The sequence below is a fragment of the Brachyistius frenatus genome, unplaced genomic scaffold (genome assembly GCF_029030835.1).
Source record: "Brachyistius frenatus isolate BFR_SWC_R1_liver_20210118 unplaced genomic scaffold, ASM2903083v1 Contig_537, whole genome shotgun sequence".
In the NCBI taxonomy this organism is placed as follows: Eukaryota; Metazoa; Chordata; class Actinopteri; family Embiotocidae; genus Brachyistius; species Brachyistius frenatus.
Window position 1 is genome coordinate 64564 of NW_027211136.1, and position 15944 is coordinate 80507.

Here is a 15944-nt window from a genome sequence, read left to right on the forward strand (position 1 = left end):
GGCCCTATTGAGTGAAGTGGAGACTGCGAGTTTGGTAGGGGAGCTCACCTGTGGAGAGGAGTCTATAGCTGCATAGAAGGCCCAACAGCTGCCAGGGTTGTAAGTCTAGGCACCTAGCAGAGCCGCAGAATGGGAAATGCAAGAAGCTCTTTCAATGCACTGCCACTTAGTAACAGAAGGCATGTGCCAAACTTGCAGAATGAGAATGAAAACTCCCCCTTCGGAGTTCACTAAATATCAGCAGCGACTCTCTTTTTATCCCCTCCCCTCCTCGGTCCCCCTCTTTGTCTCTTTTCTCCTGCTCCTTTAGTCTATTATAATTCCTCCCTAAAAGAACAATGGTTGACTGAAAGACCCCCAAACCACAGAGATATACCAACAATCGGCAGGGAGAAGGAAAGAGGGGGGACTCGGCTGAAGTGTGGAAGCCATCAATTACTGAGGGCCTAAAGTTAACATCCCAGCGGGGTACATGCATTAAAATGCAGATATGGGCAGGCTATGGGCAGCAGATGCCTAGCGTAGCGGTCAAAAGAGCATCTCGAAACCCATGAGAGGACATATGCAATGTGGGAGAGTCTCGCCTCCGCTGCTTCGCCTCAGAATCGGCAGAAGAATAGAAAATTTTAATTGAATGATGATTGTAGTAGTGGCTGAAAAGAGCCATTGTGTGGAACTAACTGGAATTATGGGTTTGAAATGTGACAAACAACTGACACCTCACATAATACATGCCAATACACATGGCTGCGGTGCAGTCTCAATAAATCTCACACATCAGCAGTGAGATGGGTTCACCGCCGCAACAAGTGGCCCGATGAGCTCCAGTTGAGTCGAAAACGCGCCGTGATTCCTCCAAATGCGCTGCCCTAACAGGATTTTCCCCTCTCACCGCATCTCTCTGTTCTGGCTGCCCAGCAAGACTCGGCCCTCCGGGCTTCCTCGCGCTGCTAATTTACACTAGCCTGCAGGCTACCTTCACAGTCAGGACAGTGCAATTGTATTTTCAGGCTCATTAAGCAATAGCACAAAAAGGGGAGCTCTTACCCCCCATCTACTTTCCCGTCCACGCTCTGTTCATCGGGAGGGGGTTAAACAGGAGATAAAAGGTGGGATAAAGAAATGAAGCAAAGTGCTAAATTATAGTTGAGGCTCTATCAGGTTGTTTGTGTTTACTACCTCAGCTTGTTTAGGAGCAGGAGTAGGAGGAGGAGGAGGAGGAGGAGGAGGAGGAGAGGCAGCACAGTCGCTGCTCTCGATCTTCTGAGAACCAATCCGGCTGCTCGGTAGCAGCCCTATTCAGGACCGACCCATGCTTGTTTATTTGAAAGAGACCCCGCTTTTTTAACTTCCCACCCTCTCCATTGTTCGACCTCTCATGGAGAGGACTTTGAAATTGTAATCTCAGGATATTCAAACACACACATTTGTCCTGACCTTTGGTGCCTGCAATAACATTATTACTATGAGACGAACACGGCCAGCCTGGATCTACAGTGTATTTAACCTCTTGAGAAAACGTGCATTCAACATTTTATTGGCCTCATAAAGATTTAAATAATCAGTACCATTTAAAACAGGGTTGGTGAGGAAACCAAGAGTAATAAAGAAGAGTGACATTAAAATAATTAAAGGAGCAATTCAAACTCAACTACATGTGTTCTCAATTGCAAGAATCCTGCCTGAAATATGGAGAACGATCAATTTGTTTAAACAAAACAAAAAAAATATCCTTAACTGCAGATTTATTTCCCACAAGAAATCTACTTAATGATTCTGCCAGCAGTCAGTTTTATAAAAGAACTGGTGCATAAAGTCAAAAAAATGTGAGATTGTGATTTTACTTTGTTAAAAAAAAAAAACACATTTTAAAATCTAAAACTTCAGTGTCTTTTTTTTTTTAAATCAAATGCTTTTAATTGTTTTTCCCAATTAATTAGTGTGATTATGATTATTGTTTTCCAGAGAAATTAAATATGATACTTGTCAGCAGCATCTTATTAATCATTCAGCATAACGTGGCTGAAAATTTAAATGCATTCTGCTGAGTCTCAGTCACATTACGTTTGACAGTAAAACAAAACAAAATAAGAAAGTTATATATGTTCCCCTTGTTTAAACATCAGCTAATACTTTTTTCATTATGTGAAACAGAAAATATCATATTCACCAAATTGCTATAATTTATACAATAGCTCCTGGTTTTGGCCTAGCCACCAATAAAAGAGAAAATTGATGCTGCTGCCTTGGCTTTTTTTATTTTTTTATTTCGTAGATATACTGCATCACAGTTTTTGGCTGCTATGAGCGAATGAGATTGTGGTGACATTCTTGGGTTTGTGAATGAGACCACAGAGCAGCCACACAAAGTTCCTCGTCCCCAGCGCTCAACCTAACTCGCCCACTCGCATTGTCTCTAGACTTTCCTCAAGAATGTGGATTTCTATGGCCGATGGCAGGCCAGATGAAATTGCCAATTGCATTGTCACCTCTCGCGGTTTTACTCCTTAACAATCTCTATTGGCAGCAGAGCTCAGGAGGAACCCTCTCAATGAAAACATCTGTTTTTGAAGGTACAAGGGAGGTAGACGGTGCTAAAGATGTTACTTAAAAACTGTCAGCATATGAGCACACATTAACATAAACTCGAGTTCAAAATGCAAATTTCACCACCGGTGACGAATGAAATAAACCCTGTAGTGTTTCGCTTTGAATCCAAAAAGAGCAGCTATAACACCGCAGGACACTCCACCTCCTGATTGCTTTTTTACAGCCCAAAAAGCAGCCATGATGAAGGCAATTTGCTTCCTTTACTTCAGCACGGCAAGAATATTTCCCTCATTACCCGACATTCAAACACAGGGCACTCTGATGCCACAAGAGGAAGTGGCTTTGGCAGGAAAATGTCAAACCAGCGTTTAAGTGCAGGATTGAAGCCAGTCTGATGTGGACTGGATCAACTTGTTAAGTCAAATGAAAGGTCAAAGATATTTTCCAGAGCGCCGAGCAACACAAATAACTGCAATTTGAAGTGCTGTTAAACGGAGAGCGCCGTGCTGGTCACCTTATGTGATGCCGGTGAAACAGATCAAAGTGTTGACAGAGGTAGTAAATCGATAGTTGCCTCTTGCTCTCAAGCTACATTTCTCCCCAGAATGTTCCTTCTCTTACATCTAATGCCTGAGTACTATTACTGGATAATTCTGTGCAAATTTAGCACAATATCCCCTCCTCCTTCTACCAACTTCAGACACAGAAAAGTGGGAGTGAAGCGAGAGTGATGTGTCGATGTTGTCCCCATTTGCTCTGCACTCTGTCATGTCAGCAAAGTGTCCATCTTGTCGCAGCCTGTAGCTACAGGTCTTTGTGCCACCGCTGACACATCTCACAGGGATTGGGTTCCACGGCTCGCTCACTCCTCTAAATGATCTGTTTGTTTGTCACAGGGCCTCGCTACAGTCGGGAATTCACATAATGTTGATGGAAGTCGTACATCAGCTCACCTAGAACACGTCGGATTCACTTGTTTGGATTGAGAAAACTCATTAAAATTTGGTCTCGGAACAGAAATGTGACATTAGAATCACCTGAAAGGCCTCAAACTGTTTTCTCACATAGCGTACCGTGCCGCCACTTGGCCCTTGCACTTTATGAACTTGCATGAGAGTATTGGAAACGGCCCCTTGCACAGTACATGTGAAGAAGTTTTCATTTCTGGAGCCAGCTGAGGGGAAAGTGCTTCCCATCGCGCTCGCATCGACCTTGGAGAACAGATCTGCTTTCAAACTCACTAACACCTTCTGACACAGTTCACTTGCCTGCATGCTGTTACAGAAATGTCTTCTAGGGGCAGGGGAGAGGGAGGCCCGGAGATAAATACACTGGGCCGAGCACCGGGGGACGAGGGGCAACTGTACTTCTCCTGCAGATTTATCTCTGGGTGTACCTGTATCGGATGAATCTCTACACGAGCCCGTTGCACTCCACCGCCCGACTCTCATCCCCGTCTCACACAACAGTATGGAGATGAGATAGAGGGAAAAGGGGGTACACGTTCGCCGGGACTTAAACACGAACCAGCTGGGTGACGAGAGGCCGCGGTGTGTATGTGTGTGTGAGTAGACAAAGAGCTAGTTTTGTCAGATAGGAAATGAAGGAGCAAACTCAACATCAGGATCTACTCAAGCTGAAGCATCAGCCTCTTACCTGATGAGGGCTAAATTGTTCTTTGCACCTGAGGGCTTTCAAGAGGCCAACCATTAGTGATCGCAATAAGACGTTTGTCAATCAAAGAATTGTTCGTTCTCTGTTGTTTTTTTTAAGAGAAAAGGCAGCAAATTCCAGTTGCCTGACAGTCTCAGCTGAGTCATGTGAGACACAGCGTAAAGCACAAACAATTACCAATTACCTGTGAACAAGGCGATTCTTAATATTTTAATCATTCATTGTTTCATCCCTTTAAGCGATTAATCATGAAGGTGGCTAATTATGTTAAGAAGTGATGATCTTACGTTGTTGGACTGACCACCGGTGTGGGTCCATCTTCTCTCTAATCCACTTCTTGTGTATTTGATAGTGTTGATGACTGTGGAGCTCTCAGTGGGGCCTGTGTGTTGGGTCGGAGGCCACGGTGTGCCGCTGACACATTTAATGTGATATCAGCTCAGACATGTTGAGAGAGAAGAATTTAGACCATGAGCATCATTGAATTTGAGCGAGTTTACATCTGGTGTTGCGAAGCCCAGAGCTTCTCGCGAGGAAGATGGACTCTATAGCCAGTTGTAGAAAGCTACTAACTACATTTATTCATGTATTAGTGCAATTTTATGGCATTTTATTGGATTATTTCCATTTTTAACGTGCTTTAACGTCTCATCTCACAGATAAATACTATTTTTTATAACGTATTCGACTACATGTATTTTACCATTTGCTCTGCAGACTAAGACTAATAATCTCTCTGATATATGATTTATTAAAGCCCTAACTGTCCAACAGCATGTAAAGTATTTTAAATCACCACCAACTACAGTGAAAACTGTTGATATGATTATGTATCACACTAAATTGGATCATCCTACATAATAAGTACATTTACTTTTGACACTTAAGGTATATTTTGCTGATAAAATGCAGGCCTTTACCTGTAATAGACTAATTTAAATTTTTTTCCAAGTGGTCGACCCTTTAAGAATCTGAATACTAACTTACATTCAGTAATTGTCAGATAAGTTACCTGTTGTCATGACAGCAGCTCATAGTCTGCAAATGCTGCACAGTAATGGCGCATGTGGAAAAAATAATCCGCAATTCTTTCAGATAAATTTACAATGAACTTAATTAAAGACTTTTTATACTCACCCGGAAGCATTTTTTTTTTCCTGCAGTTGTTCTGAGCCCACAATAGTTTCTGGCGTTGTTGTTGCTGCTGTTTTAATGAATTAAATTAGAAGTCATAAATTTTCCCCCTCGACGTGAAACAGTTAACTTTCAGCGGCTGCTTCCTCCCAGCTCCACGCAGCGGACTATGAAATATTTGGAGGACAATTGGTTAAGTGGAGTTAACCGTTGCCTTTTTCTCCCCGAGGTATCTTCCTTTTTGATCCTGCCGAGCCTGGCGCCTCGCAAAACACAACTTGTCTGGCTTATTAAATAGTATGACCTGGAGAAAGAAAACGCCTGTTGCTTCTCAACCGGAGCCATTGTTGAAGGAGAAGAGCTCATGACAGGCCTTAAATTGCTATAATGCTGTGTGACCAACAGTCATACCTAATCAATTTATATCCTGACTCCGCACGTTTTCTTATCTGATGAGTTTCTTTTCGGTGGGATTTACCCTTTTTTTTTTTTTAAATTTTTACACTCATAATTTGATCTCTTATATAGCCTGCTATTTTCTTTAAATGTAATTCACTGTGTTATATTTAATTCTGTGAATTGGCCATTATTGAACTTTTTTTTTTTTTTTAAGTATTAAACTACTCTGATATTGACATGTGACTCTGAAGTTCCTGCCCAGCTTTACAGTAAGGGAGTAATAGCATCGATGCAAGTACCCTGCTAATGGATTTAAATGGTCAAGCGAGTCCTCCCCACTGGTTAATTGCGCTAAAATTGGTCTAAGCTACTTTGTGAGAGCCATCAATACCCCATGCACCGCATGGGGTCTGTATGATTAACGTCTCCTTCCTTTCAAAGGCCTCTTGATGTTCTCTTGGAAGGCAGCGGGCCAATCAAACCCGCAATCGGAGACGTCACAGAGCCAACTCGAGGATCTGATTGGCGGAGGCAGGCAGGAGAACAGCCCCTGTCCTTTTATAGACGACCCTGTCCAGCGCGTAAAAGCTACTGGGCACCGCTGACAGCGAAAAGACGCACATTGGACACTGTACACCTCAGCCACACAATTCCTCTGAACGGGCCACACCAGAGGTGCATGGCCCCATCCCCTTGTATCATGATGAATCCTGTGCAGGGGTCGCCGTCCCGAGACGCCAAACAGCTTCATCAAAAAGAGGACACGGACACGGAGGGCGAGGAGCTTCAGCCTAAAGACATGACAACCGAGAAAGGATACAAACACCAGCGGAGCAGCCTCCCGTTTAGCGTCGAGTCGTTGATTTCCAAGAAGACCACCTGTCGGACTTCTTACTCTCCCTCTGATTTAGCGCTGGTGCTGCCGAAGCCCGTGGCCGGACAGGGAGCGCAGTTCTCTCCAAGGACTTTTTACGCGGACAGGAAGGTTTCCGCGGAGAGCTCGCAGGGTGTTTCCAGTAGTTCCAGCGAGGACAGTCCGCAGTTTTGTGAGAAAGAACAGAGCACTTGGTTCCAGACTTCCTCCTTTTCTACACCTCCACGTAAGTCCATCCCTTTGCTGTTATCAGACAAGAACGCAGTACATTTATTCATCATCTCTACTGTCAATAATTGTGCCTGTAAATAATACCACGTTATATATATAATAGAATTATATATTTAAGTTACCTTCATGTGTTTAGAATAATATCAATATGATCTTATAGCACAGACTGTGCGTAAATGTATTTCTCGTATTTTGCCTTTGGTTACGTCTTGACAGCAAATAAATAACATCGAAATGTTGTTCCATAGCAGCATATGAAACAATTTCTTCGCTGGTGCAATACGTTTGTGCCAGATTGCTTTTTTCTCCAAAATTGTAAATATGTAATTCATTTTAAAAGTAAAAGCTGATATTAATAATCTGAAGGTGACAGCGCGAGTTAAATTCCCATCCATATTTACAGGACGAAGTGTGGCCATGTGTGAGATGCAAGTTGACACAGACCCTTGATTTCTAACCAAATAATTGCTAAAGTATATTTATTAATGTGTGTTTACTTGCATTATGTTTGTTTTTGCATCTCATCGCTTCGCCCGCTGTGATGAGCCAGAATCAGATAAACTTCAATTAAATCTAACCTCAGCCATTTTTCTTTTCAATTTCTGTTTAACAGGGAGCTCAAGTCCACCTCCGTGTACTTTAAGGAAACACAAAAACAACAGGAAACCTCGCACGCCTTTCACTACCTCCCAGCTTCTGGCGCTGGAGCGCAAGTTTCGCCAGAAGCAGTACCTCTCCATCGCCGAGAGAGCCGAGTTCTCCAACTCTCTCAATTTGACGGAGACTCAGGTGAAAATCTGGTTTCAGAACAGGAGGGCCAAAGCCAAGAGACTGCAGGAAGCAGAGCTGGAAAAGTTTAAACTGGCCTCCAAGCCCATCCTGCCCGCCTTCGCGCTGCCTTTCCCCCTCGGAGCGCACATGGGTTCCCCAACGTGGGGCCCATCAAACGCCTTCGCGAGACCCAGTCTGCCGGTCCCAGGACTGTTCAGTGGACCCGTCACCTATGGGATGTACTATTTGTCTTAGTGTGTGTATGTGTGTAAGTGAGTGTGTGTGTTTCTGATGGTTGCAATACACTTATGAATGAGGATGATGCGTCTTATAGCGCACATCCCGGAAAACGTGGGACAAATTTTGATACATAAATGTGTGCGTAATCGGACTGCGTGCTCTCACTTGTTTTCCTCACGTTGTTTCCAGCTCTGTGGATTGTGGATTCACGGGCTTAGGTAAAACTCCAAAAGTAAATTACAGGTTTTTAAACGACATGCCTTAAATGTCTTATTCCAGCCCATGCGGCGTGCTCCGCAGCAGAAACTGCGTCCGGACCTGAAGGCAGTAATCCACTGAAGCGCAGGAGGAATGCTTAAAAGCAACAGAAAAGTACTTAATCGGTGTCAGTGCCTTATAGACCATGCAGTGAGCTCTCTTTATTATCACTTGAAGTATTTCTCCTCATTCAGCATTGACTGTTTTCTATCATCCTCGGGTAAAACTGCAGTTTCCCGGAGCTGCTGTGTTAATGTTTGTATTTCCTTACAGCAGTTCCTGTCACAATTTCTATATTTTGTAAAAAGAGGACAAAATTATATTTTAGAAAAAAAACATGTAGGCCTATTATTTTTGTTGTTGTTGTTACTCTCTGTGGCCTTCATGGAGTGATTTTAGATTTTCTGCGAGGGATTTTGCTGTAAATGTAAATAAATTTTGTAGTGGTCACAAAGTCCTGCAGATTCACTTGAAAAGCAGGAAAAGTGGTATTTATTGAATATCTTTGTATCTGTACTGTGTACATACGTCGGTTTATCTGAATGTTCAGTTACTTGTAAAAACTGATTTTTAGTAAATAAACATTATACAAGACATGAAAGTGACTCATTGTTTAACTTCTTTTTTTTTTTTTTAAATTTATTTTGTATGTTGAAGATAGTCTCTTCAAATTAGGCCTAATGAACAGAAGTCTGAAATTTTGCAGCAGGTTTATGTACAGTGTAAAGCCAAAAAATATAAGGTTACACAGTCAAACCATATTAGAGTATTGTATTTTGTTTATTTATGTCGTTTTTAAATGTAAATTAAGCATGCAAAACATCAACCACTGTTACCAAAAACCCACTCGCCTGACCTACATTCTCCTAATGTTGTTATCTAATTTGAAAATTGCCAAATAATTGTGCGATTTTCTGTTTTCAATTGCAGTGCCACGAGTTTTACTTCACCTAAATTAGTGTATACTTGATTTAACACTTTGAAGGAAAATGTTAAGTTTAAGTCTAACAAGATAACATCATTTACACTGCAAATGTGTTTAAGCTTAACACATTCCGCACGTCTTCTTTTGAACAACACTTATTTAATTTACTTTTAAATGGAAAAAGTACATAAAAGATATATTTACCCAACATGTTTTGTCTTTTGACAGATGTTTAAAATCAAGCAAGTATGTGTTGTACTAAAAAAGATGCACAAATAAGCAAAATGAACCCGTGACATGAAACAATTCACAATAAAATATATTATTTAATTTCAGATTGATTATTGATATGATTCACTTGTGTACTTGTTGCACACCTCAAGAGATGCCAGTGTTGTTGTTTTTTTTTAACCTGTGTGTGACATACAATACCAACACCAGTATGATCACTTAGTGAAATCACCACAAATTAACTAATCTCTGAAAATGTACCTTTCTGTTGGAGCTGCTGATTTTGAAAATGATGCACTTTAATGTCTTAAACTATTGCCTGGTATCACATACTTGTATCTCATCGGTATACCCTATACTACACTTTAATCCTTTATTTTAGGGTAAATATTCTGCCTTTAACCAAACATTTGACAATTGATTAAAAAAAAACTTCAAATGTTTCTATTTTCCTTCAAATTTCCTTTCGTTCTTGTTATTGAAGTAAGCCAGAACCTCCTTCCTAAATAAAATCCCAGAAACGTTACATATAGTGAGTGAGATTTAGGGTTTATTATCATTTATTTAGCTGTAAAGCACCCAGTTGCAGATTTGTGCATAGTAAAACAACATAATTGCAGAGCTGTCGACGAACATTAAAGGAAAGCAGTTTAACTCACTGCAGGTACTCAGTCTGTCCAGCAGGGTGCGGTGGCGGCGGCGGCGGCGGTGGCGGCGGCGCTCTGCTGCTCCTGTTCCTCATGAAGAAAACGGCACTTCCGCCGCTCCGACCTGTCACAGACGTCACTTGAAGCGAGGAGGTGAGTAACGCTAGCAGAGCGGGCTAATAACCAAGAGACCGTCTAATGAAAACCTGCTTGAATAGTGATTTGTTCTAACGACGCGTGTATTTTTGTGCACCCAATGTTAAAGTCGACTCACCGTTCACGCGGTGTTTTCGTGTGAATCACGACGTCCGAGAGGAAAGTGTCTGACCTTGGCTAGCGAGCTAACAGAGCTAGCCGATGTCCGCGAGCTTTGCAGGGAGCTGCAATTGAACAAAACGTCAAGGACGCTGTCTTTTATAGGTTTTAGGTCCAAACTGGTTCTTTTAACCTTTTTTTTAACGAATGATGTAACATGCCGATCATTCCTGGAGTCAAACATTAAAACTCAACTCGGCGCACTGAATATTTTTCACTTTGTACTGTATTGAATCACTGTCGGCTGAATGTGAAGGTATTTTGCATGTATATCACAATTGTCACCGGCCACTCGTGCACATAACCTTTTGAAACACTGGTTACGTATAATCTGACTAGATAATAATAGTAATAATAAAGTTTATTTGGACAGCACCTTTCGTCCAAGAAATGCAGCTCAAAGTGCTTCCTCTGCTGCGGTGTTCCTCATGAAAACACACAAAGGAGCACCCAAAAATACAGAAAAGAAACTCGATCAAATGCATACATTTAAAAAAAAAAAAAAGTAGACCTGATTTGGGTCGTTCTCTAGGATTCAATTTATTATATGAAGTAGCAGAAAAAGGCAGTTGTACGTCTTGTGCACTTTTTCTAGAATTTTACTTCACACAGTCTAATATTACCGTAACACACGAGAGATTAAATCTCCTTTTCTGCTGAGGTTTTAGTAAATTCTTTAAGGTAGACTCGTCAGTATACCTCCAGGTTTCTGCTAAACCTCGGGTAAAAACTTGATAGGGTCAGATTGTATTTTACAGCATCAATTACTCAAAGCTAAAGCTTAATGGAGGCTGAATACAATAATTCGACAGCATCTGGCATCCAGTTAAACAAACAGCTCTCTGAAACCTTGACGTTAGTTCTGTCTTTACCTTGGTCAGAACAGTTTGACAACAGAAACAATTGTGAAGGCAACTGAACCGTGAGTTTATCATTTCGTTTTAAATAGACAATTTAAGATACATTCATTATTTTAACCATCATTAAAGATGTTTGAAAATATATAAAAACCATTCATTAACTATTTGGTTTTATTTATAATTTATTCATCATTTTTAGTCACTCTAAAAGTCTTGTGAATATTTTCTGCAGTTTCAGCCCTACACTTTATGTCATGAACATTTTTGGTCTAATATGGAGTTAAATTCACCTGGTAAGAAATTCATAAAATGATATACAAGTTTGCTTCTTCCCTGAAAAATCCAGAATCAGTGAGTGTGTATATATATAAAATTTTTATTTTACATTACTGCATATTAGCACTGTGCATTGGCACATATCTGGTGAAATGATATGTATCATAGTACAACGGTGGCAGTTTATTCATTATAACCCATCTTTTGAGTGTAGGGGGACTTCAAGAGGGGATTTGTTGAAACCAAGCAATATTTGTGCAAAAGCTGATATTTGCCGCCTGGCTGGTTTTAATGTTTCTCCAGAGGGTTTGTTTGAACTAAATAAGACGTCCCTCTGATTTCAGTCGAGATGGCTGGCCGTCGTGTTGCCCTGAAGGCCATTGACTGGGTGGCTTTTGCCGAGCGGGTTCCTCCCAACCAGCGGGGAATGTTCAACGCACTGAAGACCCGCAGTGATGCCATCGGTGCGAAGTACGTTACACTCCAACTGCAATTAATTGATAGCATTGGTATTTTACTGTGAGAATTGATTTCTCTGCTTTGGTTCTGTGAGAGAACGCTGCAGGTGGAGTAAAGCAGTAGTGATAGTTTATCAGAAGATATGAGAGGAAGGCAGAAACGTCCACCGCTCTCCTGGCTGAGAGGCTTTTTAAGATGCCGTAAGGGAAAAATCGGATGTGTAAATGAAATTCTTTACTGTAGGATCTCGTTATTTACAGTATGCAAGTCCTTGTATTTAAATGGTTTTTTTTTGTATATGTATATATCACGCCTATAAGCATTCAATTATTGACTGAACATTTTTTAGAGAACAGATTGATCACGCTCTCAGCCATCAGAGTTGCATATACACATTGTGTGTCAAACCTGCAGACGGTTGCTGGTAAAACAGCGCAGCGGTCAGTTTATTTTCTACAAAATCATCATGCGTCTCATCAGTAAACTGTTGTTGTATTAATTGGACCGTTTGTTAATGTGCCCACTGTACCGTCACGATTGTCTCTTAAACGTGATTTTCTGCCTCAACACCAGACTCCGCTCCCTCCCAGAAGTTCCTGCCGCCATCGACTGGAGTCACTACAGGAGCGCAGTGGCCAAAGCCGGGATGGTGGATGAGTTCGAGAAGAAGGTGAGCTTCTCTCGACATTTAATGAGCATCATGCACGCACACGGCGAGGCATGTGTGAGAACTCCACTTTTAACATTACATAGCAACTTTTGCTTTCTGTATAGATACTTTTTTTTTTTTTTTTTGGCAGTTTTGCCTTAAATCAGGAAAAACAGGAAATGAGGGGACAGAGAGTACGGTAATGACATGTAAGTTAAGTAAAGGTCCTGCCGACTGGGAATTAAACCTTCCTAACCAATAAGTTATCTGTTCGCCACTTCATGAATTGTTTGGAACATATTTTTATAGTCTGCCGTGGAGCTCTGAGACTTTTCCAAATAATGTAAAAACATTGTTGAATCCAAATATTTGGTGAATTAAATGTAAAGAGTATCGTCAGTATTATATATTCTAAATATATTTCAACAGATCTAACAGACATAACTCAGCTTGTCACTTTTAGAAATTGTGAAATTCTTTTATCCCTGAACCGTAGACTGTACATAAAGATGGACACCATGACAGCGCTCCAAAAGTAAAGCCACATTATTTGGGAAATAATGTGTTGACACCTTAATGTTCCTCCTACACACAGTTCAAAGCCCTGAAGATCCCTGAGCCTGTTGATACGCAGACGAGCGCCATCACTGCACAGGAGGCCGAGGCTGTAAGTGTTACACTAATCTCGTTGCAAAACGTTTAGCTGGAACTTGCAAGGTATGAACATTTATTGTATTTTGACATGAAAATTGGAACTACGTGTATTTTTCTAATGATTGTAAGAAATGGGCACACATTGTCCAAAGGTCTCAATATTCTGCAAACAAAGACAAAGAGAGACAGATTGAACATCTGGAATTAAGAACTGTACTGATAAGATGTGCAAACGTATTTGTTTAGCTTTTTTTGATGTATTATTTTTCTCCAACAGAACAAAAGTGCTTCAGTCTACATTGAAGAATCAAAGGCCCGCATCGTTCAGTATGAACAAGAAGTGAGACATTAATTGGATTAGTAGCCAAAATCCTTCATGAACACCTGAGAAGAACTTATTAAAATCCTGATGTTTCTCTTTCTTTTCGGCTTTGTGTGTCCTCAGCTGGATAAATTTAAGAACATGATCCCCTTCGATCAGATGACCATCGAAGACCTCAACAACACCTTCCCCGAGACCACCTTGGACAAGGTCAAGTATCCGTACTGGCCCCACAAGCCCATTGCGGATCTGTAGTCCGATTACTAGACACTCACCTCACAATAAAGATTATGTATTTTAAAAAGAACAATTTGGTGACTTCATGATTTCATAAATGTGTGAAAAAAGCTGTTTCGAAATATGGTGGTGAATACAGTAAATAGTAGCTGTGAAGATGCAGGCAGTGTCCACGAGGGGGCATTGTTGCATCAGTTTAACTTGAAGTAAAATGCACTTTCAGGTAAAAATAACTGATTTCTTACTTTCTGACATACTTTAAAATGTTATTGTGAATCTGCTTTTCTTCTGGAATGATAATTGTAACCACTGTTTGGTTCAATAAAAGTGAACTGAGGCTAATGTGCTTCTGGGAGCATTAAATCAATTGTGTGGTGACGCAAAGAACATTTCCACATTCTCAGTTTTGGGATAGAGAACACAGCATTGGTAATTAATACAACTGGCATAATCACATTACTTGTGAAAATGAATGACGACGCGTAAATAACATACTAGTACATTGTCGTATATTGGGTAATGCAGTGTCCTGTGTTGAAGTCATATTACAGGTTAACTTTATGTCAATCGTTCCTAATGTCCAATCACGGGTTGGCTGGTTGTTTCCTTCAATGGTCATTGGACACCGACTATTTATTTACATAAAAGTAGGCGGGAAATCGTGCATTAACTCCAGTGTTGCATTCCCATTGGTCCGGTCTTACAGCATCTAGGCCGTTGATTGGTCAGAATTCTGACGGAAGTAAAACAAGGAGGAGCTTCAAGAAAGATGATTTCCGTTGTTTTCCTTGACGGGCAGTGACGATTGACGGGAGTTCACCAGCTCAGGTAAAACCTCCTTTTTTTTTTCTTTTTTTTTCCAGTCATTTATCTAGAAATGAAATGACGTGACTTTAGTATGTGTTTTCGTACCCGGTCGAGTAATTCAGGAGAGTTTCACTTCACTGTTGGGCAGATAGGAGTGGTGAAAACAGGAGCTACTCGCTCAAGTGTGTCAATAACGGTAACGTTAGAGCTCTGGCCGGTTGTTGGAGGTCAAATAGGGGAAAACAACAACAACAACAACAACAACAAAAAACAAATGACGTGAAATCACTTTCATTATAAGCATTTATGGTGATTAGAAACTGCCGTTATGATAAACAGTACAGCAGTAGCATCGACAGCGAGCTAACATCAAGCTGTGACACCGTTAGCCATCAGAAATAACGTTGTAGATGAGAAAGTCAGTCAGGTGCCCCGAAGGAGGGAGATAGGTTTCATTTAGCTGGTTTTAGCTTCTTGAATTTAACTAATGTACTAGTAGGAATAATATCATCGCTAAATGTTTCTCCAGGGTTAAAATAGCTCATTTTCTGCTCGTGTGTGTGTGTGTGTGTGTGTGTGTCTGTGTGTGTGTGTAAACAAGGAGGCCTGCTTAACATGTCACCTGTTTAGCCACTATTATCTACTGTCCAGGTTTCATCAGCTTGCTCATGGTACACTAACTGCGACAAAACACGCTCCACTGGTGTGAACCGGCTCGATAAATGAGCGTCCTGAAAAGAAAACTCCTCTGTTAAGCGTTGTGCTAAACGATTCCTCACCAACCTGGTGTGTTTACAACACAACTAAACAGTCCTGCCAAAGGGATTCACCAGTCGTCAGTAAGCCACCGCCTTCCGTGAGTGCAAATTATGCACAAAAAAAACTATTTTGGCTGTAGGGAAATACGAGCTGAGGTCATCCTTGGTATCTGTTTTGCTGCCGTTTGTGTTAGAGCTGATGCCCATGTTAGTTTATTGAAACATCCTATTTGTGCAAACCTAAAGGCACATTTCCATAAAGGTGGGAGTGTAAAATGAAATGTAATAGTTTGGCTTGAGGGCCGAAGACATCAAATTAGTGTGGCGCAGCACATGCAACCAATAACTTGTTTATCTGCTGGCATCTTATTTAATACGGATGCAGTGCAGAACCATTTTGTACTGGTGCACTAAAGAGCAAAACAAAAAGAAAAACATGAAATTTATAACTTGCAGTCCTGAGCTCCAGAACGCATACACTACAAAAAAAAGTCTTAAGAACCTGTCGGGAGAATCCTACAGATTATCACTCGACCTGTGTAGAGAACAACAAAGAAGTCAGACACAGAATCTTACTTTGTACAAAGGGCACCCTGCACAGCGCACACACGTCGCTATGACAGAGTCGCGCTGAACAGTTCCTTCTTCCTTTATTTATAGCAGAAGCTTATGT

At 41.1% G+C, this 15944-nt stretch overlaps 2 protein-coding genes across 2 annotated transcripts; both read left to right on the forward strand.

The window, feature by feature from the left end:
- Positions 1-6269: 6269 nt before the first annotated feature.
- LOC138614637 (homeobox protein MSH-C-like) lies at positions 6270-8732 on the forward strand. Its single transcript, XM_069688179.1, has 2 exons — positions 6270-6857; positions 7476-8732. Exons 1-2 carry the CDS (start codon positions 6437-6439, stop codon positions 7886-7888), a joined length of 834 nt encoding a protein of 277 aa, XP_069544280.1. The 5' UTR covers positions 6270-6436; the 3' UTR covers positions 7889-8732.
- Positions 8733-10018: 1286 nt separating this feature from the next.
- On the forward strand, positions 10019-14048 carry atp5pd (ATP synthase peripheral stalk subunit d). Its single transcript, XM_069688181.1, has 6 exons — positions 10019-10087; positions 11730-11856; positions 12418-12514; positions 13089-13160; positions 13425-13487; positions 13593-14048. Exons 2-6 carry the CDS (start codon positions 11735-11737, stop codon positions 13722-13724), a joined length of 486 nt encoding a protein of 161 aa, XP_069544282.1. The 5' UTR covers positions 10019-10087; positions 11730-11734; the 3' UTR covers positions 13725-14048.
- Positions 14049-15944: the final 1896 nt, after the last annotated feature.